Here is a 24350-nt window from a genome sequence, read left to right on the forward strand (position 1 = left end):
TGGCCTGCAGAAGGCTGAGGGCCAGGCAAGAAGTGCCACTGCTGTTACTGGAGGTGTCCCCTCAGGAGGTGGCAGTGAGGCTCTAAGGAACCACTGGACGGTCTGCAAGCAGTGCCTCCCTCTCCCTGCACCCAGCCCTCTCCCAGTTCATTCTCAGCCCGGGGAGAAGTGGGGGCCGGGCCTGAACTCTCCCAGCCTCCAGCCCTCAGCTGTCACCCCTGACTGCTGTCCCTGGCCTGGCCTAACGGTCCGTCCCTGTGAGGGCTGGGGAGGCGTGCTGGCCAGCTGCCCTCACACGTGCCCTTCGAGCACGCTGCCGCCTGTGGCCCAGGCCCCACACATACAGCGCGTCCTGCACGCCACTCCCTTCTCCTCTCTGCCCTCAGCCCCAGGACCGCGCCCCTCCAAGCCCGTGGATTGCCACTGCCCCCCGTTAGTATCTTTGACGCTAGTTCTGCAAGTTAAAGCACAATGCACCGATCACTAGGATAAAAGGGTGGCCCCTGTGTCTGTCTGGAGGCCAAATCAAGGAACACCAGCGCGTCTGTTTGTCTACAGATGTCTTTAAAGACTTTGATTTCCCCTCATTAAGTTGGTTTCACCATCTTACTCTTTCCCGAGTATCCACAGCTCGGGTGGCGGGGTGGGGTGGCCTGGCCTGTGGGGCAGAGGCAGAGGAGCTGAGCGGGGGCTTCCTGGGCTTTGAAGAGGCCTGTGCTCATGGTTCCTGGCCCACCGTGTACTCTGCACAGGGCTCCCTCACCTGCCTGCACCTCCACACCCTGGGGAGTACGGACCCCAAGCTCAAGGGCTGAGGTCTAGGGACTCCTGGTGTGGGAATGACGGAGCAGGCTTGCCTCTGCCCTGACACCCTGCCTGGCACCCCACGACTCCCCAGAACCCCATGTGTGCCCCTCCTGGCAGAGCCCTCTCAGGACCTGGCTGCCTAGAGCACCCCCATGTCTCTCAAGGCCCAGGAGACCCCAGGGGCCACCCAGTCTGGCCTAGGGGCCTGACACCCTGTGGATCCCTCTGCCCCCTTGGGCTCTGAGTTCTGGTCCCTCCCCCAGCTCCACTCTGGGAAGGAACCCTGGCAATTCTCTTGATATTCCCCTTAGGAACAGAGGTCAAGGGACACTCCCAGTGAAATCACAGAGACCAGCAGAGAGAGCAGGCACCACAGGACATTTATTTGCAGCTGGCAAGTGCCAGGCCACCTGGGGTCAGGGCATGGATTGGCCCTCACATGGCTGCCGGCTGGGCAGCCGGGGAGACACTGGCCACCAGTAGGTGGGAGGGTGCCAGGGTGGAGGGACAGACCCTCTCGGCCCCAGCACTGGTGACACTGCCCCCGCATCCTCCAGGCTTCTCAATGGGGCTCAGTGCCAGGCCCGGGGGCCCGTGCCTCCAGTCATGGGGAGGGATGTACTAAAGGGGGTCGAGGCACATCTGGTTGGGCATTTGGCATCGCGGCCCAGCCCAGGGCCTGGGCAAGGTGGCCCCGGGGGAGGTCACTGGAACGTTCAGGGAGACTGGACCATGCGCTTGTGGGTGTCAAAAACGTAACGCTTGAAAGACAGGTTGAGGGCCACGTGCTGTGTGGGCTCGGGCCGCTCTGCCCCCTCCTCCTGCTTGGCTGCCTCCCCTCGTCCGGCTCGGCCCCGCTTCTTGAGGGTGGGCGTCAGGATCTTCTTGGACTCGGGGCTGAGGCCACCTGCAAGGCACAGAAAGAGAGCCTGTTAGCCTGCCGATCCCTAGCCTGCCCCCTCACCGGCCCGGATGGGCACACACCTGAAATAGCACATCTCCAAGTCCCCTTCTCCCAACTCTGCAACACCCTCACGCCCGTCGAAGCCGAGCCAGGACCCCCGTGCCACCTTGGCAGGCTCGCCCCCTTCTACCTCCTTCCCCAGCCAACGGACCCCTGAGGCCTATGGTCCACTCTGCTGCCTAAATCCCTGCATCCTGGCCCCTCCCCGCACCACGCTAGTCCACGGCAGGTCTGTCCAGCTTGGAGCTCAGCAGGGCTCCCTGCCTCCGTCTCCCAGTCCCTTGCCCACCCATGCACTCTGCACTCAGGCTCCAGTGGGGATCAGCCCCACACTTGGTGGCCATGTCCTTCTCCTGCTCTACATGGTCCTGCTGTCTCCCAGAGCACTCACATTAAAACACATGCACTGAAGCTTGACTTTGAGGCTCCCTGGGCTAGGAGTTCTCCAGCTGCCCCTGGGGATCCATTCTCTGCTCCTCTGTGTGCCTGGGAGGCTGGCCTCTGCAGAAGGCATATGGGCTCCTGTGGCCCTCTGGTTTCTGGTTGGGTCCAGCCAATGGGAGCTCCAGTGGATCAGAGGACAAGAGGGGAGAGCAAATGGGGTGACGATCCCTGCTCCCTAAGACCGGAGCTCCTGTCGGGGGTCCTTCCCCCTGGGCTCTTGCACACGCTGTCCCATGCAGGGTGGGGGTGGCCCCTACTTCTTCCCACCACATCTTACCGGCTCCTTTCAACCCCCCTCTGGCCACTCCCTCCATTGCATACAGTGTACAGACTTTATATTCACTCCCTCTGGACAAATGATTAAGTGGAAATCAGTTTCCTGCTGACAACCCTGACTCAGACCAACCCCAACTGTTCCGGCCCCTTCACCCACTGCTTTTGCACTTTCCCTGCGGCCCTGAGGAACACACGACTGTCCCTGGGCTCCCCAGAGTCACACTTGTGGGCCTCTGCAAATGCTGTTCCCTCTGCCTGGGATGCCCTTCCCTTCCTTGCTAATGGGAAGAAACCCTGCTCATCCTTGAACAGCAGGCTTGCTCTGGGGCTCGTCTGTATGAAGAAACTGCTTGGTCGTACCATGGTGCGGCCTCTTTGGGGGCTGCTGGCCAGGACGAGCACTCGGCTGCCTCGAGCATAGGGGCCGAGGCTCCGGCTCACCCGAGGCTGTGGTCAGACCTCAGACTGGCCCGGCACAAGCAGAGCTCCCTGGGGCAGGCGTTCACCCTCTGAGGCCGCTCACGACCCCACTGGGGGAACCTGGGGGGAGCAGACTGGCAGGGCTGTTGGGGGGTGAGCTGAGGGGGCACCGTGAGACTTGCATGGGGCAGGGAGGCCCAGTGGGCGGCAGCTCCTGGAGCGGCTACGGGGAGAGCTGGGTCCAACCCTTCTTCCCCTGGGGAGAGGCCAGTGGGGTGGAGTCCAGCCTACACTGTGCTTGCTAAAAGAGGGGTCCTGGCAGGCCTGTGTCCCCCAGAGAGGGCGCTTACTTCTAATAGGCACAGAGGGGTCACATCAGCCAGTGGACCCAGAGGCCGGGTGTCTAGAGCTGGTGGGAAGTTGGGGGTTGGCACCAGGCGGAGGGCTCCCCTCCCTGCATGCCCCGGGGCGCCCTGATCTGCATCTGCCAGCACGTGAAGGGTGTCCTCCTTTGCCCCAGTGCTGGCTGGGTGCCAGCTGTCTGCCTGAGACGAAAAGGCAGATGTGCAGCTCTGGAGGACCTTTGCACATCGTGTCTTAACCAGCTGGGGGCTCTGGGCGGCAGCGGTGGGTGGATTCTTCTGGCTTAGACCAGGCATTCACGCATGCTTGCTGAAGATGTCAGCAAGCCCTTCATCTTACAGATGAGAAGACAGAGGGCCCCATGGAGGGCTCCTCTAGGCCCCACAGAGGGTCCGGAAGAGCGAGGATTTGAACTCTGGGCTTGCTTCTGATGGCAGATGCCGGCCAGCCCAGCCCTCAGTGGGGGTACCCCTTAAGCAAACGCCTGAAAATGGTTGTGCAGGGGACCATCGGCTATGGAGCATCCTGTACTGGCCCTGCAGTTCCCTGATGTTCAGAAAGGTGGCCAGGAGGCTGCTTGAAGGGACACGGTTACAGTCTGTTGGGGAAGTTCTGCCTCCTCCACGAAGGACTGTCTCCCTGTCCACAGGCCTCTCAGAGCCTGCACCACCTGCATTGCCCAGGAAGGCTGGGACTTGTGGCCAATGTGAATGGGGCTCTGGGACGCTAGGAGCCTGTGGGGCCCCTAGCATGGGGAGCCACCCTCTGGCTGCGCAGCATGGTGTCTGATCACAGGCCCCACACCCAGCTGGTCTGCGTGCCTCTGGGATGGGGCGTGGGAATGGCCCCGGGCCAGGCCCCCAAGCAAGCACCAGGCCTGCAGGTATCTGCCTCCCTGAATCGGAGCCCTGGCCTTCCTTCTGCAAACAGAGAAGGTGGCTGGCACCAGACCCTGACAAATGGCATGGGCGGCCTGTCTCCCTGTGGTGCCAGGAGGTCTGATGGCTGAAGAGGCGCGGGGCTCCCCGGCGTCTGCGCCGGGCTGGGGAGACAGGCGTGGCCCAATCGGCGGTCCATCTCGCCCGCGCTGGCTCTCATTACACACGGTGCATACCTCGCACGGCCCAAAGCAGGCAGAGCCAGAAAATCTATCTGGCACAGGCAAACATGCGGCCGTTTAATTGCTCTACTGAGATGGTCAGGCTCCTTTACCTCTGCTCCATTTGGGGTGGCCTGGACACAATGCCAAGAAAATCTCCCCAACATGGGCCTGTTCTCTGGTGCTGCCGAAGCTGTAGGATTTGCGGAAAACGTCGCTGGGAGCTGCTTCGTTTTGCAGTGGCTTTTTCCTCCCCTTAGCCAAACAGCCAAAGCAGGGAAATGAAGGGCAGGTCAGGGCGTCGGGGGTCGGAGCTGCTGCCCACCTAATCGCCGGGCTTCTCCCAACCTGCCCCTGTGTCTTTCAGTGAAAAACGCTCACAGGAGGCTCTAGGACTGGAGATGACAGCGGTGAACATGCAGACCAGGGCCTGGCCCCCACAGAGTTTACTAGTCTGAGAAGAGGCAGAGGGGAAACAAGCCAGCAAGATAATCCAGATAGCCACTGAGGCCATCAAGGAAGCAAAAGTGCTGTGTCACCAGGAGGGGAGGATGGCCAGGTCGCTTGCACCCAGGGCAGGCTTTTCTGAGGAAGAGTTCCGAACGGAGACCAGGTGACAGGGACTGGCCGCACGCAGACCTGGGCAAGGGTCTGCATGCAAAGGGAGTCTGAGTGCTGGGTGGGAATGAGCTTGACGCTCGAGTATGGATGAGGACGTGTGGCTACATGCTGGTGGGGCTACAGGGTGACCGCAGCTTACCGAGTCCCCATAGTGCTCCCTGTGTGCCAGGCTCTTCGGGAGCCCAAATCAGGGAGGGTCCCAGGGACCTCTGGGGGCTCAGAGTGGTGAGGGATGTCCACCCGCCCAGCATCCACCAGGGCTCCCCACACTTCCTGTGTGCCCTGGGGATACAGAGGCAAGCAGGACGGTCCCACTCTCATGGAGCTACCGTCCTCTCTTAGGGACCTCCCCCTGAAGCACCCTCGAGAGGCCCTATGGGTTGGGTAGCCATGTGTCGCCCCTCCTGGGATGGCCCCTGACGTTGGGAGCATGTCTGGAGCTCCTGGCCTCTGACTTCTGCATCCCTCTTCTCCCACCCGAGCTGGCCTGCATTGTGTCTCTGAACTGTCCCCCTCACCTGACACACCAGGTGCATTCCCACCTCAGGGCCTTTGCATTCACTGGTTCCTCTGCTGGCAGATCCGCCCCAGGAGTTCCAGTGGCTCCCAGGCCCGCCTCCTTCTAATCGCTGTGCAAATGACACCTCTTGGTGAGGCCTTCTTGACCACTATCTTCCCCTCCTGCCCCAACCCCCCCACCCAGTTATTTTTTTCCAATAGCTATTATCACCTTCTGACATACTGCTGTAAGTTCCTCATTTTGATGTCTGTTCTCTGCCCCTGCTGTATGCACGTCCTACCACGGCAGGGATTTTTGTCTCTGCATGCACCGCTGCAAGCCCACCACCTAGAACACTCCCTGGCTCACCGGGGGGGAGGGGCTCAAAGAATACTACGAATGAAAAGTGCTGGAAGAGACCCTCTGAGACCCTGCTGGGTGAGCACTGGCTACTAAGCTCCCCAAATGGTCACCACATGGACCCAGCCACCTACTTCTAGGCATTCCGTCCCAATAAACAACCTGAGATTTGTATACACAGATGCCACTACACGTGCGGGCACTTGACCCCCACAGCCCAGTGTGGAAGAAACTGAGGCCCGGGAGAGTGACAGGCCCCAGGTCACACAGGTCTGGAGAGGCAGAGCTGGACTTGTGAGGCTACCCGATCCCAAGGTCTGTGTGCACCACGGAGGAGGTGCGTTGGCCTGTGGAGTTACAAGGGTGCTGAGACCCGTGGGAGGGCAGTCAGGACGGGATTGGCATGCATTTGCTGCGGCAGAATATTCTGGGAGATGAAGTGACACCTGAGAAGAGTTCACAGTTACACAAAGGCAAACTTAAAAATTAACTGAAAAAAAAAAAAAAAAAAAAAAAAAAAAAAGAAAACGCCACAGGAATACAAATTTGTTGGAAGAGTTCTGCTCTAACTCTGGGATGCAGAAAGAAAGACTAGAAGACTATCCACTAGGCCGTCAGAGATCGGGGGTAAGTTACAGGCGATGCTCTTCTTTCTACTTTTCTCCACTTCCCGAGGTTAATACTGTGAGCCTGGGTGCTCATGGGGCCATCTCCTACGGGCCACTGGCATGGCCTCCTGCGCCCAGGCCCAGAGGAAGCGGAGTGCGGCCCAGTGCAGTCTGGCTGCTGAATGCACGGCCACACGGGGAGGCAGCGGGGAGGGAGGAGGGCTCCAGGGGGGCGGGCAGGGGAGGAAGGGGAGGCTGGGGAGGTGGCTGTCACCCCGGGCCAGGTCTCGTCTCCACGTCCTGGTTAAGGCCGCCGTGGGCCAGGAAGCTCACTGCCATCTCTGGGCCAATGGTGTCGTCTCTGCAGTAATCTGGCCCCGTGAAGGACGAGCTGAATACCACCTCAGGCCATGCTCATGGCTCCTTTGTGGCCACTGAAAGCCCAGGGTTTCTGACGCTGCTGCCGCATCAAGGGCAGTAACTGGAAGGCACAGGCTTAGGGTATCACTCTCCACAGCCTCCTGAGGGTCTGCTCCTTGCTCCCCAGCCTTGCTGCCCTGTCCCCCGGGGGGCCTCCTCCCGGGTCCTCCTCCACCCGTGGAGGGGCTGCTCGGAGGCACATACGGAGCTCTGGGCTCCAACAGGACAAAGTCTATGGCCTTGCCTGGCATCCAAGACCCTGGGTCATCAGGGTGTACCTCCCTCTACGCCTCACCCTCTGCTTCCTCTCACTCCCGTTCGGCTTACACTCCAGCCCGCAGAAATCAAGCAGGGCCTCCGACGACTTCCCTTTGTCTGGAAAGCTCCTCCACGCCTTTCCTGTCTGGCTGACGCCTACTCTGCCACTGTCTCTGTCAGAACGCTTTCCCTCACCTGCCCCAGCGGAGCAGATTCCCTCCTGGAACGCTACTTGGCATGACGTTTGCCTTTTTTTTTTTTTTTTTGGAGAGAGGGAGCACGTGTGTGTGTGTGTGTACATGTGCACATGCGTAAAATGGGGGAGGGGCAGAGGGAGGAGGCGGTGAGAGAGAAAGAAAGAGGGAGAATCTTAAGCAGGCTCCATGCTCAGCGTGGAGCCCGACATGAGCCTGAGATTACGACCTGAGCCAAAATCAAGAGTCGGACGGACATCTAACCAACTGGGCCACTCAGGCGCCCCAATGTTTGCTTTCTGCATCCATCTCCCGGGTGGCCTGTTGGGGGGACTGCCTCTTTGGTGCTGGGCACAGGGCCTGGCAGGCGGGCTCAGGGAGGGTGCGCCAGGTGAAGGCAAAGGGAAGGAGCAGTCTCGCCCAGGTGTGCAGGGCAGCGGAAGTGAGAGAAATGCTTCCACAGAGCCTGTGCCTCCAGACTAGGAAATACCTGTCTGCAAGGTCATGGCCCAGGAAGCCCAGGCTCAGACAGCAGGCCCCCTGCTCCATGTGAGCAGGAACGTGGCTCCCTACCTGGCAGGGTGGGCACAGAGCTAAATGAGCTCCGTGTGTGAAGTTCACACCGTGGCCGTTGCTCCAGAGGGAGACCTCTCTGCTCCTTCTCCCCAGACCTCAGGATTCCGGGAGCTGGGCTGCCCGATCCATTCTCCAACAAGCCCAGCCTGGGATGCGGTGGGGGCGGGTCGGCCTGACCTCGGGGTGACGCTGCTAGCCATGGCTTTCCTTGGGGACACTCTCCCAGGGCCGGGCTGGCCTTTCTCACCCAGTGCCAGCTCCACACAAAGGCACAGTGGGCTGGAGGCTGCTGGGTCTTGGCTTGGGCCGGGGGTAATCAGGGAAGAATGCGGGAAGCACAACAGTTTCCCAAGCCCTGGCCGCGGGTGCCGCCCTGACATGGCCATCAAAGGCCGGCAAATTGCCTCCAATTGCTGGCGTCGCTTTCATGTTGGGGGCCAGACTGGAAGAAGGGCCTCCACGCTGGTGGGCGGCCTGCACCCCCCAGTGGGAACTGAGCCCTTGCAAGCAGCTTGGGGTCAGCGGCCCCCTCGGTGGCCCCGTGGGGCTGCAGCCAACTCCAGCCGCCCCAGCTTCCCCTCCTAGAACAAGCAGCTTTGGAAAGAGCCGAAATAAATGACAGGGCAGAAAGAGAGCCGGGGTAAGGGGTGGTGGCGGGGGGGGGGGGGGGGCGGAGGGGGGAAGCCCTTTTTAGGGTCAGTATCCTGGTGATGACAGAAGGGCTGGGGAGCTCAGAGGGACATGCCTGGCAAGCTGGGCTGGGCTGACATATGGGATGGCCGAGACGGATGGCCACAGAGGGCCTTGAATCCAGCCAGGTCCTGAGTCTAGACTGGATGCTTGGCCTGGGAGCAAGAGGGGCTGCCCAAAGGAGGGGACCTCTGTCAGCGAGGTGACCCTGAGCAGCGAGGCTGAGGTCCTTCAAACAGCATGGCTGCACCGTTACCCAGTGGGATCCACCGTCAAACTTCACCTGAAGAAAGGCGTCTCTGCATGCCTGCCCTGTTAATGAGGCTGCCTTGCACAGGTCACAGGTGGTCACAGGAGGTACGCGTGGCACAGTGCCTGATGAGACCTCTGATGTGGCTAATGTGGTGGCTTGTGCAGGATGTGCTGCTGAGGGCGAGGCTGGAGGACAGTCTAGCTGGGAGTGGGCTGCAGGGGGTGGGGAGGGCACAGAAACCGGAGGCGGACTCGGCCAGGGCGGTAGTGGCCATGAAACAGGGCGGGGCCCTGTTGTGTCCGATTTGCACAGGGCTGTTGCTGCTGCCCCATCCTGCAGGGACATCGAGGTGCAAGGACTTGCCCGCGGCCCTGCTGTAGCTGGTGGTGGAGCTGAGATTGGAACCCAGATCCCTCTGCTGGCCAGTGGCCCAGGATGGCATGGGCCCTGTACAAGCTTAGCTCTGACAGCGCCAGTGGAGAGGAGAGGCCCAAGGAGGACAGGCCTGGTTTTCAGCACAAGGCCCAGAGGCGAGCTGGTGCTGGGAGGGCCTAGCGGGTTAGGGAGAGCCTGGCTGGCCACAGGAGCCAATAGGAAGGTTGCAGGGGAAGAGAGGAGAGAATGGCCGAGAGGGACAGCCCTTGGGGACACCAGTCGGCTGGCTCCCTTTGCTGGGGCCCCTGACCTCATCTGTGAGAGGTGCTGGTGACTGTGGAACCCTCCCGCCATCTCTTTGTCAGCCCTGGTTTTCCGCATTTATCCTTGGGAGCGGAAGCCTTTAACGTGCTGCTTGGGGCTGGGAAAGCTGCCTGGTTTTCTCTCCTTTCTCTTCCTGCTATGGATCCCGTATGTAAACAAAGATGCAATTTGCTTTAAAAAGATAAGGTGATTAAGTTTTTATCAGACATGTACTCCGCTGTCCCTGCAACAAAGGGAATTAGGGGAAGGCGGGCGACAGAACAGGCCCTTTATTGGAACTGCGCTTTCTGAGGCTCTCGAGCGCACACTCGACGGGCTCCACGCAGCCCCTTTGATTGGGTGGAGGCGAGGCAACGGGCGCCCACACCCCCATTTTGATGTCTTAATGTTGCCTAATTCCTCCTTTAATTTATATTAAGCTTCTTAACAGCAATGATGAATTCTTCAAAAACAAAAAAGGACCCTTTGCACAAATCTTTCCCACACCGTGTAAATTGAAATTATAATGTAGTCAAGCCTTTGGAGATTGGGGGTGCGCGGGGAGGGAAAACCAGTGCATTATGTGGAAGGAAGGACTTTAAGGCAAAAACAAAGCCGTTCTGAAAAAGGCAATGACTTGGTCTCAAGAATCAGAAGCTCAGTTATTAGAGGGGCAGCCCAGGAGGAGGAAAGTTCCCTGTCACTCAGGGGGACAGTGAGGGGGCCGCTGGGGTGGGGTTGGGGGCGTTCTGAACTACCTAACACCATCCACTGTTGGCTCCCACCTGTTCCTCACAGGGGCGGCCCAGCACTCACCTGGGGCAGGGCTTCATCCCCCTAAAGTGGCTGTGGGGGGTCACTGAGGCTTATAGTCCCAGCAGCCAGGGGCTCCACATCCCATCCAGGTCATGCCTGGTGTGCAGCCCAGAAGTTCAGGTAGGGTTCAAACCTCTGCTTGACTCTGAACAGCCCCAAGTGGGGAGCCCGCTCCTTCCCAAGTGGGGAGCATCTCTGATGGCTGGCCTTGTGCTCCATGGGCGCCCCTTCCCTCAGTGTCCCTCCAGGCCCTGGTGGAGGGCCTGGCACTAGGGCCTCAGGCACTGGCCTCTGGGCATGAGCCACCAGGCTGCTCTCCCACCAGCTCCTTCTGATCTGCCTGTCGCCGAAGAGATGTTTCCAGAACAAAATCCTGATCATCCCTCCCAGCTCAGAATCTTCTGCCATTCCTCAGGCAGGTGTCCAAATTCCTCCAGCTGGCTCCCCACCTTCACCACTCAACCCTACACAGCCCCCAACCCATCACAGGCCCTTTGCACTCACCCCTGCCTGGGAGCCCCATCACACCCATTCACAGGCCTCACAACTCACCCCTGCACAGGGCTCCCCACTCACCCTACCCTGGCTCTGTACTGGTGTTCCCTCATCTTGGGGTGACTCACAACACTCGTCTACCTGGCAGACCTCACTCCTTTGGCTTTTCAGCAAAAGTTTTAGCATCTTGGCTCGGCCTTCTATGCTACCTTCCAGGCCTGTATCCTCCAAGGGGACCAAGGCTTTCCACAAGAGGACCACGTCTAGACCCTGTGTCCTCAGGAGACAAAGTGCGGCCTGAGGCGTGGCCAGCAGCCCCAGGAAGGGGGACTACCGGTGACCTAAGCCTGCTCCCACTCTGCCTCATCTGCCAGTGGGCTGGGCCCTGGCTGGCTCTCTCCCAAGGATGACCGTCCCCAGGGGGTCAGGGCTCACCCACCTGACCGTCTGGTTCCTAATCACCCTCTCACTGCTGGACAGCCAAGTCAGGCCCTGTCAGTTCACAGGAGGCTTGGGGAGCAGGAAGCCGGGCAGCTGGGCTGCTAGAGGAGGCAGGAATGTGTACTGGCCCTTTCCTCCAACACGTCCCGTACGCCCAGATCTAGAGGCCGGCTCCTCGGCACCCAGGGGGCCTGGACCCCAGTCCCAACCCCTGGGCTCACATTCCCCGTCAGCACAGGCGGTACAACCGCGTGGGTGTGCCAGGCACGGTCGGGGGGCAGGGGGTGGGGGCTGCGGGTGTTGGTGGCTATGACCCGGGGATGGAGCTGAGCTGCCTCGGAATGGCAATTTCCAGAAGGGGGGCCTAGACAGCAGTGTTCCCAGGGACTCCTTCTGGCTGGCCCTCTGGGCTGAGGTTTGAAGTCTCTAGGTGGGGAAGGCTGGCTGGAGCTTAGGGCCCAGGTCTGCCCTGGGGGGAGGGAGGGAGCAGGGGTGAGGCAGGCTTCGAAGGTCAGTGGCTGGGTAGGGGACTGGCTAGGTCGCTTTGCCTCTACTTCTGCCACCACTATCATAGGGACTGCTTAGCTAGTGTCCTTGTCAACATACCATCCAGCCAGGTGGGTTCAGACAGCATCTCATTCAAGCCTCCAGACATCCTATAAGTCACTTTGTAGGCAGGGAGGGAGGTGACTGCCCAAAGTCACACAACAATAAATGGGGAGTAGCACTTTACATTCGAGCCTGTGGCTTTACACAGCTGTCTATCCTGCTGCAGGCCTGGGAGTCTGGCTATGGGCCTGGCCACCCCAGAGCCCTGCTGCTTCTCACTGGGAACAAAGCAGCAGGGACAGCAATGCCATGGGCAGGGGGGCCTAGGGGGCTACTACCCCTGAGGGTGGGGAGGAGATGGCAAAAGGCAAGGGCATTGACATGACTGGGGGACCACCCTGACTTGGGCGGCAGGCACCTCTCACCCAGCACTCCCAGGCCAGGGCAACCAATGTGGGCTGGGCCAGGTGGGGGACCTTGTCTCCAGAGACTTCCAGGGATGAGGCCTCACGTGCCTCTATGTTCTGGATTCCAGAGGTTGGGGGGACACTGCTGGAGCTTGGCCACTGCCTAGGCAGACTCTGACAGCGGTCTTAATGGCAGAGAGGGGGTCTGAAGTAGAAAGCCCATCTTGTGTGAGGCAGGCCTGGCCCAAGTTGCCCCAAAGATGGGCTCTGGCCAGTTCTCGATAATGCTGAAAACACCACCAATGGTCACCCTAGCTAACGTTCACTGTGCCTTTCTTACGTCCTGTTCGTACGGCTTCTCCACTCCACAACCGCTCCCTGGGGGTTGGCTCTATTTATACACAGAGGCACAGAGAGAGCCAGTACGTGCCCAAGGCCACACAGTGAAGATGTGGTAGGCTGAGCTCAAACGTGCAGTCTGGCTTCTGAGCTGGACTCTCCTCTGCTGCATTGCGTCAGAGGTGCACCGTGGGTCCACCCTCCAGCACTGGTCCTGGCCCCAAGACCTCTGTCATGGGTGGACATGAGCTCATTTCCCTGACTGTTACTCTGTGAGGGCAGAGACTAGATCCCAGAGCCTGGCTCAGCGTCTGGCCAGGGAAGGATCAGACAAGCACTTTTCTGTGTCTCAACCTGCTCAAGGAGGGTACAGTATTCACTCCATCATTCAGAGACACTGAGGCCCAGGGATATGAAATGATTCGCCCGAGGTCACACAGTCAGTGGCAAACAAGGGCTCATCCATCCTCACTACTACTCGAATCCCAAGTTCTTTTCCAGGTAGCTAGAGGAAAGGGGTCGTCGCCCTTCTTCAGACGGCACTGCAGAACGCCACTGACAGTGAGCCATGCACACACACGCACGCGCACACAAGCACACAAATCTCTGGACCGAGAACCCCCCGAACGGGCAGGATCCATTCCCCTCGGTAGGGTCTGTTTAGCAATTGGAACACAGTGGCCGCTGAGACAGTCTCAGGTAATCGCCGGAGGGCAGTGACCAGGCCAAGGAGCTTGCCTAGAGACAGGCTTCCGTGAGAGCTGTGCAGGTGGGGGCGGGCGGGGGATGGTGGGCAGAGACAGAGCTGAGTCCATGGCCCAGGACTGGACGCCAGGCCTTGTGAAATGGGGGCCTCACCGCCCTGCTCTGAGCTGTGGTGTCCTCCTCAGTCAGAATGAGGGATGACGGGAGTAAGGCTCACGGCAGTAGCTGCTTCCAGGAGACCAAATGCTGTTCCCGGACTCTCCCCAACCTGCCCCTCCATGCAAAGACAGTGATTCGCCTCTCCTGCAGGTGCCCTCCTGCATGGCCAGCGTCTGGAGGCCAGCTGTGGGGGAGGAGCACGCTTCCTGGTGGCCCCCACGGAGACTGTCCCCACCACCGAGGGAGCTGAATTTTAATGCTCCAAACACTCACTCCCTAAACGTGTACACTCTTTAACAGCAGTTAATCTTCAATTAAAATACCTAGAGCAGAAACTAAGATAACTGGTTTAAAAGGTAGAGCTTATTGACAATAAAAGTCTTCTTCATATTGCTTTTCTTTAGAAAAAAAATTCCACATATTAAAAATGTCATTTTTATGACTTGGGGGAAAAAAAAAACCTCATCCAGAATAATGAAGGCGAACAAAGGCCCTGGGAGCAGCCATCTTCCAGGGTCCATATGTGGCGTCCTGATTACTGTATCAGCCCCGTTTGCAGAGTGGAGGGAGAGGCAGGCGGGCTGGCTGTCCTCTCCAGCCGACAGCGAAGGGCGGGCGGTGAGCTTCGCTGGTCCCTATCCACACTCCCGATTTGACAGCTGCAGGCTCCAATGGTTTTACCCCCTCCCTGACCTGTGAAGACTGCAGCTGGGGTGAGCACAGGAGTGCCCCCCCCACACACAGACACACGGGGCCGTGGGCACACGCACAGCCCTTCTCAGGCAGATCCCAGGCCTGGCCGGTGGCTCTCAGGCCCCGGGGAGGCTGGTTTGTGTGTGGGGCAGACCCACTCACTCGGCATGCCAGCCACCCGTCACCCTGCCAACTCCCAGCATGCTCTCTGAGGCTGGATGTACCATTACTGTGTGCACACAATGTCCATTTGATGGCTGTCTGCTGTGTGCATGGGGCACCAGACCCTGGGCTGGCTCCTGCCACCTGCACTCTCATGCCCACATGGCTGCATGCGTCCCTAATGCCCAGCACAGGTACCTGCAAGTGGTGTCACTGCCCATCCCCTCCTGTATTTTACGCCATAACTGCCTCTCGGATCACTGGCCAGCGCTACCAGCCCTGGGGTTCTCTGCAGGCATGGTGGGGATCAGGTACCCTCCTCTGGCTCAGTGCTACCCCACGTGGCTGCTAATGGGCTGATGTGGACCCTCGTCCACCGGGAGGTGTTCTCCTTCTTCCAAAACACCATCTGGGGCTCTGCCCTGGGCAGGATTTAATCACGTTGTGGCCACAGGGCTCAGATCCTGCATCTTGGCCCAGTGGGGGGTTACTCTACATATGGGGAGGCTGCCCCTGAGTCTGGAAGAGTATACAGGCTTTGGCTTGGAGTTCCCCCATCCAGGTGTCCCTTCACCCTCAGGAGCCTGGGCTGCAGGGGGCCTGGGGAAGACTGGCCCAGGGCTGGAGACAGCACTAATGGATCTGAGCTGGTATCTGTGGGTGTCTCTGGGCCAGTATGAACACATGGGGGGTTCCTATCTTGGAAGTGCAGCACGTATATCAGAGAACAGCTGTCATTGTGGCCCATTTCCCAGGCTTGGCCCTGCACCACAGTCAGCCATGGGAGGGTCACCGGGTCAGGAGTTCTGGGCTCTGCAGGGTACTTGGGAGATGGCCCCGTAAATCTCAGTTTCCATGTCTGTGAAATGGGCCAAACAATCCCCTGCTCTATCAGGGAGTGGAGAACAGCCCCTCGGAGAGGCCGTGAGCAGATGTGCATCAGACCTCCGGAGAGAGCCTAGCGTGGAAGGGGGGCCCCGCAGATGCACCCTGCCTCCCCCAGCCCTGGAAACAATGCTTTCTTCCTCTTCGTTTTATCAAGCAAAGTTTGTGGAAGCCTCAAACATCAGGTGTCTGTGCTCTTGGTAGTGAGCAGTGAGCTGTCGCACCCTGCTTTGTGTACACGGATGCACGTCTGCCACGTGTGTGGCCCTGTGTGGGTATGACAGCAGGGGCTGAGGGGGCCCGAGGCTGGCTCAGAGGAAGACCCTGTCCTCTGAAGACCCTAACAGGCCAAGAAAAACCCAGGGGGCCAGGAGACAGCTAACACTGGCAGAGCCCGGGGGGAGAGGCTGGACCTGCCATCCCCTTCTCGGATCACGGTGCTCCCCACACCAGCCAAGGGCACTCGGAACCCCGTAGGGAGCGAGCCTGGGCCAGGTACCCACAGCATCCTGTATCACCCTCCAGCAACCAGTCAGGTGGGCACAGGTGTGGTCACCCGTGTGGCCAGGACAGTGAAAACTGAACAGAATGGCCCAGGAACTCAGAGGGTGAGCACACAGCCATGCTGGGTGGGGCCCAGAGCTGGGCAAGGTTGCAGAGTAGTGGGCACATGGCCTAGCATCTCAAGGTTGGGGGAATTTTGGGGGTCATCTTGGGAGGCCGTGCCAACCCAGGAGGGGTGGGGGCTCTTCGGTCTCTCAGGAAGACGGAGGAAGCTGGTGCCCTGAGATCTGTACAGCTGGGGGCTGGAGACAACTTCGTTTCTGGATTTTTGTAAGCAACGAGCACACCGGCAGCCACTGTGTCCCGAGATCAAAAGCGGCACAGGAGCTCGCCCAAGGCATGGAGTCCGTTCGCTCATTTATTCAGTCACGGTTCCTGAGTGCCAACTTGGTGTCAGGCATTGCACTGGGTGCTGGGCCTGGCAGAGCTCATGTTCCAGCAGGGAGACAGGCCGCTCAACCGAGTGAAAATGTCAGGTGTCTGTGCTGACGGTGCCTCGCAAAAGCGCCGAGAGCTTTGCTGCTTTGCAGACAGGGGCCGGTGGTCTCCCTAGGGGCCAGGCACCAGGGCCAAATGAACAAACATTCTGGTCATGTTCCGGAACCTGACAAAAGGTCTTCACCCGCTGCTCTTGCTTCTCTGGTGGTCAGAGTTCTAACCCCTCTAACGTCCCCAGATGCAGAGAGAGGGGGACAAAAAGGTCCTAGAGGCCCCTTGCGTCTGCGACGAGCGGTCAAGAATTCCATGTGCCACCGTGCCAATCCTGCCGCTCTCCTGCCCCCGATCGTGGCCTCCTCCCGCCAAGGGGTCAAATCAGAACTGCGCAGGCTCCCACGGAGGCTGCAGGCCCCGACCTCTGGCTCCGGCCTGGCAACTTTCCACGCACACACATACACATGCCGTGGGCTTCACAGTGGTCGATCCGGGGCCACTTGTCTCTCTCTGTCTCACGCCTCATTCCTACCTCTCTTACCACACCTCCTCCACAGAGCAAGGGGAAGTGGGAGACGGAGTGAAGGAGAGCCAGAGGCTTCCACACGACGGCACTGTGGGGCACACCTGAGCCCGGAATGGCGCACCCAGCTCTTACTGGGCAGGAGTTCGGGCCCCTGCACTGAACAAGCCCTGTGCATTTGTCTTCGTCATGACGTCGAAGTGCTAAGGCAATGTAAATCCTATCCGAGTTCTCTGAGGCGGCAGGAGAGCCCCCACTCCGTGTTTTCATGAGGGAACTGACTCTCACGAGACATGGGTAGTTGTGAGGATACGAAGAAAATTTAGGCCCGGTGCCTTCTATGTATTTATTTTTTTCAAGTTTAGTTATTTCGAGAGAGAGACAGAGACAGAGACAGTAGGGGAGGGGCAGAGAGAGAGGATTCCAAGCAGGCTCTGCTCTGCCAACGCAGAGCCCGGCGCAGGGCTCAAACTCACAAACCGTGAGACCACGCGTGACCTGGGCCAAAACCAAGAGTTGCGCGCTTGACTGACTGACCCACCCAGGTGCCCCCAGTGCCTTCTATTTTCAAGGGCAGTTATTGGGGGGACAAGATACCTATTGTACCTGGCCTCCCTGACTCTAAGACCCCAACCCAGGTTTTCAGCACCTGGCTTGGGCCCACCCCCCTGAGCCACCCTACCCACCTGACCCGCAGCTCTGGCTGTTACAGCAGCAGGCCACCAATGGGGCAAAGAGGGTGGGACTGGATCCGCACGGGCCGAGGCCTGATCACGAGCGTACTAGGTGCTTACTCTCAAGGTAGGCGGCTCACCTATTCTCTCATCTGTAAGACGGGCACAATCCCTATCCCACGGGGATGAACGCAAGCGAAGACGCGTGGTGTGGAGGAGGAGCTCCAGAAGTGCCCGGCTGGCTCTCCTTTCTGGCGGCCCTGATAACAAACGCAAATGGCAGGGGCTCTGAGAAGTGCCTGGCCAGAGTCCTCACGGGACTCTGAACTCGGGATGCTGGCGGACTCGTCACAGCAGTGGGATGCTCCGTGTGAAGGCTGACCCCCTGCCTGCCCGGCGCGTGGCGAGCCCTCCCCAAACACTGGCGGCTGGATTACTGCCCAGGTCAGCAGCCGTTACTTCAGGCACGCTGTGCGGTGCCCCTGGTCGCTCGGCCAGCTCACAGCCACCCCGGGTCAGATCAACTGGGCTCCAGATTCTGAGGGGGGACTTAGCCCGGACAAGCACCAGGCCCAAGGCTAGGCTCAGGCCATGTCAGACAGTCGGCGGGAGACGGGGCTCCTAGAGTTAATCCAACACTCCCCTCTCCTGAGGGAGAGCACGGCCCGCTCCCTGTCAGGGTGGGCCCGTGAAATCGCTGTGTCGAATGAAAACCAAAAGCCCTCCCGATCTTCCCGTAAGCGGGCCATGTGTATATGCTGGGGCCTCCTGTGACCGGGCAGCCAACCCCTTGCAGGAGTGTGGGGTTGGTTCCCAAGCTCCCGGGGTGAGGGATGGCTTTGCCACTGACCACCGTGTGACTCAGGATGGCCACGTGAGCTCGATGGGCTGGCTCGTCGTCTAGCAACTAGGGCCGAATGGAATATGCGTCCCAGATGGCTGGGAGGGTGCCAGGTAGGAGCAGATGGTGGAGACCGCGTGTGGGTTCGATGCCCTCCATGTCCCTGTTGGACAAGTATCAATCATCAGGTGGTGCTAAGCCCCCTTGCCACCAAAGCCCCTGTGTTCCCTCTGTAGATGGGTTACAAATGACCCCAGCCTGCAGCTCCTCCCCAGTGGACCATCTCTCCAGTCCACTCAGTCAATGGACATAGCAAATGGCCTTAGCCCTCAGCTCCTGCCAGCCCCCCACCCAGAAGGCCTTTCCCAGTCCCCCGCCCGGCTGACTTGGCCTCTAAGTGGCAGCTCAAGCTGACTGTCCTCTCTGGTTCCGCCTGCTCTGGGACGCGTCCCACTGTGCAGGATAGGCTCCCAAGCTCCTGAGGGTTCTGATCCCACAATACAGAAAAGGGCGGTGTCAAGTGGACTGGGGAGATCCTGAAGATTGTACCACAGACCATCAGCCCGGGGGATCCTCTGCCTTAAATCAGAAAAGCAGACTGGATGCCCCCCTACCCCCTTCCACTTTGTTTTCTAGACTGGGTTTCAAGGTCCTGCTGAAAGGGCATGGGCACCTAGACATGGCAGGGCTGTCCTCTCTCAGCTAGACACACTAGCCATGCCACGTGAAAACACACAGTCAATGAGGAGAAGCCCGGGTGGGGGGGCACTGCACTGCGGGGAGGCCAGGCCAGGCTGGTCCCTCACTGGAAAGCAGTGAGCCTGTGGTGGGTGCTCCTTCCAGCCCCTCTCACCTCTGGATGAGTTCCGAGCTCTTGGGCCCGGTCTGCCAGCCCCCAGGGTTCCAGTGAAGCCCACCTCTGGCTTCAGCCACACCACTGGGGCCCACCCAATATACCCTGGGCCATCCTGTTGGCTTTTCCAGCTACGTTGTGAGGGCTGCTCCTCTGGACGCCTTCTGGAAAGACCCACGGCCCTTCTCAGTCTGCATCTGCCCGCGTGCCTTTGCAGAGCCTTCCCTCTGGGCCGTGAGTTCCTCGAGAGGTAGGACGGTAAGGCACTCACCACCTAGCCCCAGGCCTGTGCAGGGTCTGGAACAGGCATTTACTCGACGTCTACCAGAGCGTGTTGATTTGGTTCCCTGTTCTCATGGGGCTTACAGGGGTCACACCCAGCAACGACTGGGGGAACAGACCATAACATCAGAAGCTAACAAGTGCTATAGCTTTGCTGCTTATGTTCTTGTCTGAATGTGCTCTTCCATTAGTCTGTTTAGCTACAGCAACCCTATGGGGAAGTCCTATGATTTCTCCTAACTTGGAAATGAGGCAACGGAGGTCCAGAGAGGCGAAGTCATCTGCCCAAGAACACACAGCTAAGTAAGTGGTGGAGCTGGAATCTTGACTGGCTTGGGCCTGAGAACCGTGCTCTCACCATTTGGCAACGGCACGCCTCTCACCTGCCGGGAAAGAGACAGCAGGGTGCGGTGAGTGTGAGGGCTGTGAGGTACCGACTGACGCAGGGAGACCACGGTGGGGGCCTCTGGGTGGTATTTTAAGCCGAGACCTGAAGGAGGTACACGAGGAAGCCATGGGAAGGAAAGAGGCGGGAGCTTGGAAGGAACTGACTTGCTTGAAGCTGGTGTGGCGGGGCAGGGAGGGTGAGGAGTCTGGCAAGGCTGGCCCGCTGCTCAGGCCTAGAGGCTGTGAGCCACGAGAAGCCGCTGGGGCCGATGTCTGAATGAACGAATGACAGAGTGAATAAATGCATTGTGGCAAGTCAGAGAAGAGAGCTGTGGAAAGAAGGGGTCAACGGTGTCCTCTCCCAGATCCCTTCTTGGGGACAATGACCCCTCTGGCTATCGCCATCAAAGGTCACTGTGAGCTTACCCCCCACCTCCAGGGAGCACAATGATGCCCCCCCCCTGCCCCCACCCACAGGTAGGTGGGTGGGCTGTGGCTAAGCCCCTGAGGGGGGCCAGGCCCAAGCACTGGCAGCAGGAGCTGGAAAGCGGGAGGCTTCCAGGCCTGGCAGGAAGCCACCCAAGATGCTGACCCTGTGCCCAGTGGGTCAGACTGGCAGATGCGGTGCAGAGGCTGGGAGTGCCGGGCCCCACTGAGGCTTTGAGAGGGGCTCCAGGGGTCCTAGGAGTGGGAGGGACAGAGAGGAGTTCTGTCCTTGACAAAGGACCAGGGCTTTGCTCATTGTCCCCAAGTGACCCCTGTACTGGCGATTTCCAGTGCTGAGCGTAACAGGGAGGGGAGAATGTGGGAGTGCCAGCCCAAATCACTGCTGCCAAGTTTCAGGGGCGTCCGGGTCCTGGGGAAATGGTTGGGTGGGCCTCTGTCCTCACAGACTGGGTGGACCCAGAGTCTCCTGCCTCCCAGATTACCTCGTTTCTATTTACCTCCCAGCCACCAGACCCACACACCCTACTTAAGCCTCCAGGTCTGTGATCCTGACCTTCCTCGGGCCCAATGCCTCTCCTAAGCCCGCCAAGACCACCTCTTCCAGGGAGTCCTCTGTGCTGTGTGGATGAGGCCTGCAAGCCCCTGGACAATGGGCTGGTGCTGGGCGGCCTCAGGCCAGCTTCATGACTCTTGAGGACGATGGTCGTCGCCACGGGGGTAGTGGAAAGGGTAAATGCGATGGTGGCACTGGGCAGGGCTTTCCTTTCAGCTCTGCTCGGCTGACAGGGAAGGTTTCAGTAGCGCCGGCAGGGCCCTGCCCGCCCAGGACCAAGCAGACGTGATTCAGGATGGCCCTCCTCTCTCACTCCGGGAGAGGTGACACCAGTGGAAGCCAGGGACCGTCTTAAATGCCAAACCGGCATTTAGTTTCCTCAGCTGGGGTAGACACGGCCCCACACGTTTGGCCACACGGCATCGTCATTTCAGTCACTTGGAGGAGGATTTTTACTTGGTTTTCTTAAAGACTACAACAATGACAACTGCTAGGATCCGGGGGCGTTTTTTATCCAAGGAAAACCCAAGCGTGCACGGGGAAGAAGGGTCAGGGCCGCTGCCCGCTTCCCGAGGTGGAACCACATCTGAACCAACCCCCTTGCAGTGCCCACGGTGCCATGGCAAGGTCCAGAGTCGGGGAAGGAGGAAGGGGGCCCAGGAGAGTGGCTGGGCCACCCACGGGCCCCTGCGCCAGGCACCTGTGCTGTCATGCAGACGGCAGCGTAGGAGGCTCCGGGCTGCGTCTGCTCCCCCTCTGTCAGGGAGGCGCTGCGGATGGCTGCAGAAGAGCACCCAGGGCCTGGCCCCTCTGCCCGCAGCCCCCCACCCCTCCCTGAGCCCACTTCCCTCTGAAATCATGGTGCCACGTGCCATCACACAGCCCTTCCTGCCGGTCTCAGCTGTCACTAGATTCCAAATGCACCTGCCCACGTGGCTGGGGGAAATGTGGGCTGGGGGCTGCAGGGGACTGGTGGGCAGTGCCGGGCGGCTCCTTCACCCCTGGGGATGTGTGCAGAAGGGCTACAGCGCCCTGCTCTCCAGCTCATCTGGCACTCCTCTTCTCCCTGATCTAAATTCCACCTGCCCTCTAAAGCCCACCTGAGTCTCTCATCACCATCAAAACTCGTGGATGGTCCACCCAGGGTTTCCCAAGTGTCTCTTCCATGTCACTGCCTTTGCCACCACTTCTTTTACCTATTTCTTTAAATCAACTTATTAATTTAATTAGAAAACGTTATGGACTACCCACTACCTGCCTGTCAGTGCCAATTCCCCGGGCCTCGGTTTCCTTGCCTCCTGTCCATCTGTCCATCTGCGGGCCAGGGGGTTGGGAGTACTGGGCTCGAGGCCAGCCTCAGAGCTTGGCTGTGACTCTGCGTGAGACTCTGATGTCTTATACATGAGACGCTCAAAGCCAATGACTTTGGTAGGAAGGGACTCAAAAGCCAACAAGGCAGTGCATGGGACACAGCCAACACCGGGGGGCTGATGTGTGCAGGGCTCACTGAGGAAGTCCTACACACTCCACATCTGGCTTTCCGTAGCTCAAATGTGGCCCCTGGAGGTGCTTTAAAAATTGTGGATCTGTTGCCAACATTTAAAAATGTGGGCCCCAGGGCACCTGGGTGGCTCAGCTGGCTGAGTGTCGGCTCTTGATTTAGGCTCAAGTCATGATCCCAGGGTCATGGGATCGAGCCCCATGTCAAGCTCTGTGCTGTGTGTGGAGCCTGCTTGGGATTCTCCCTCCCTCCCTCTCTCTCTCTCCCTCCCTCCCTCCACCCCTCCCCTGCTCACACACACACACACTCTCTCTCAAAATAAGTAAACTTTAGAAACAAACAAACAAACAAATAAGTAAAGACATGGGCCCCCATTCCCAGGGCAACAAGTGGCCTGAGGTGAGCAGGGGCTGCTCCTTAGAGAGGGCCTGGGTCTCCTGCCCTGTAATCAGTGCCCCCTACCGCAGACGCAGGACTCGGCAGGGCTGCCTGCCTGGTCCTGGGGGCGTTCTAGTTTCCTGGGCCCATCCTACAGGCCCTTGAACTAGGTCTTGTCTCAGGTCTGAACAGCTCTTCCATGGTGAACCCTGATGGCTGTCTGGAGAGCCTGGAGGAATCCAGACCGCGCACCACGCCCGGGGGCGGCCCAGGGAAATGCCAGAGAAGGGAGCTGGGGCTAGGGCAGATGCGATGGAAGCTGTGCCTTTGCCACCCAGGGCCCTTTCTCAGGTCTCTGAGCAACGTGGGGTTTGGAGAAGTCACAACGGTAGGAAGAGCTTACACATTCAAACAAGATGCCATATGGGCTGCCAGGGAGCACAGGGGTGGCATGCGGGTGTTGGGAGGCCTGGGACCCTGCCTTGCCATTGCCGCTGCGGTGTGCCCTCACTTTGGCCCTCAACCGTTTCCTCTGTGAAGCCCTCACCGGCCTGTCGGGGGAGGGGTAAGAAAATCCCCGGTGCGCTTGGTGCAGCGGATGCTGGGGAAACGGCAGCTGCATGAAGAAGTGGCATTCTGTTCTCTGGGCACGGCCCCTCAACACGCTCTTAACCTTGGACGCATCTCCTCGCCAGCGTCAGGTGCATTCACGCCCTCTACTCTCTCCCAGCAAGCACCTGGTGATCCCCCTTACTGCCACAGCTACTTGATCACTGAGTCTGGTCTGTCTGCTGATTATCTTTCTCTGCCCCCTCCACCCAAGCCATCGTCCTGGACCCTCCGACCACACCCCTCACAAAGTGGCCCGTGAGATTTTACTGGAGGCTTCATTGGGCTCCTGCCAAAGACTCTTCATGGACCCATCATCCCTCAGGGGGAGCCCTGACCTCCTCAGGCATCAAAGCATCCCATGCCCTGTCCAGCGCTTTGGGCAGCAAGAGTGTCCCCTCTCCCGAGCACGGCCATGGCTCCCTCTGCCTGGAAGTTCCTTCCCCAGAGTATTCCTCCCACCTCCCAAGGCTGAGCTCAGTGCCACCTCCTCTGAGAAGGCTTCTCCCCCAGCTATCGCCTTTCTCTGGGCCCGCAGACAGAGGTGCCTGGGCCCTCCTTCCTGGGGCTCACACTCTCATCAGAGACAAAAGAGAAAAATGCCAGACTGAGAGTGGAAACCAGCCTCCACGGCATTTCTGAAATATTTGAATGACTCACTCACCTGCAAACGCAGGACATGTGACATACAATTCTGAATTTCTAGCTTGTCTTGAAAAGCCGGAGGACCTATCCTCACATTCCCAGCCTGCGGCAGTGGGGTGGGGCAGGCTGTGCTGCACTGTGGGCCCACCAGCTAGTCTGTGTCACTCTGTTACCTGAGACTGGCTCCCTCATTTCCGTGACCTGCCTGTCCCCTGTAGGCACCCAAACTGGCAATCCAGCGGGATAAGCCTCTGAGCCTGAGCCCCCCACCCCTGGCCCTGCAGCCTCAGAGCTTCTGGCCCAAGTACTGGCCGACGCCTGCTGGACAGGGCTCAGTCCAGGGTGCGGTGGCCCGAAGGGCACATGCCTTCTTGTGCTTGTTCTCACCCAGGAATCAGGTGTGATGGCCAGAGCTCAGGCTGCACACTCAGACTGCTAGGACCCGAACCCTGGTTTGGGCTCAGATAAGCTGTGTGGCTT

The 24350-nt window shown here is 59.4% G+C and overlaps 1 protein-coding gene across 3 annotated transcripts in view; it reads right to left on the reverse strand.

Annotated features, from left to right (window-relative positions):
* Positions 1 to 1168: 1168 nt before the first annotated feature.
* Positions 1169 to 24350, reverse strand: part of EEFSEC (eukaryotic elongation factor, selenocysteine-tRNA specific) — a 252343-nt gene continuing 229161 nt past the window's right edge. For 2 of the 3 annotated variants that reach the window (XM_047848987.1, XM_047848989.1), the window contains exon 7: positions 1169 to 1714. In XM_047848987.1, coding sequence (XP_047704943.1) covers positions 1524 to 1714 — 191 coding nt within the window. In that variant the 3' untranslated portion in view covers positions 1169 to 1523. The remainder of the gene's footprint in view (positions 1715 to 24350) is intronic. The other variant, XR_007150177.1, reaches the window with a different exon arrangement.

This window comes from Prionailurus viverrinus, chromosome A2 (genome assembly GCF_022837055.1).
Source record: "Prionailurus viverrinus isolate Anna chromosome A2, UM_Priviv_1.0, whole genome shotgun sequence".
NCBI lineage: Eukaryota > Metazoa > Chordata > Mammalia > Carnivora > Felidae > Prionailurus > Prionailurus viverrinus.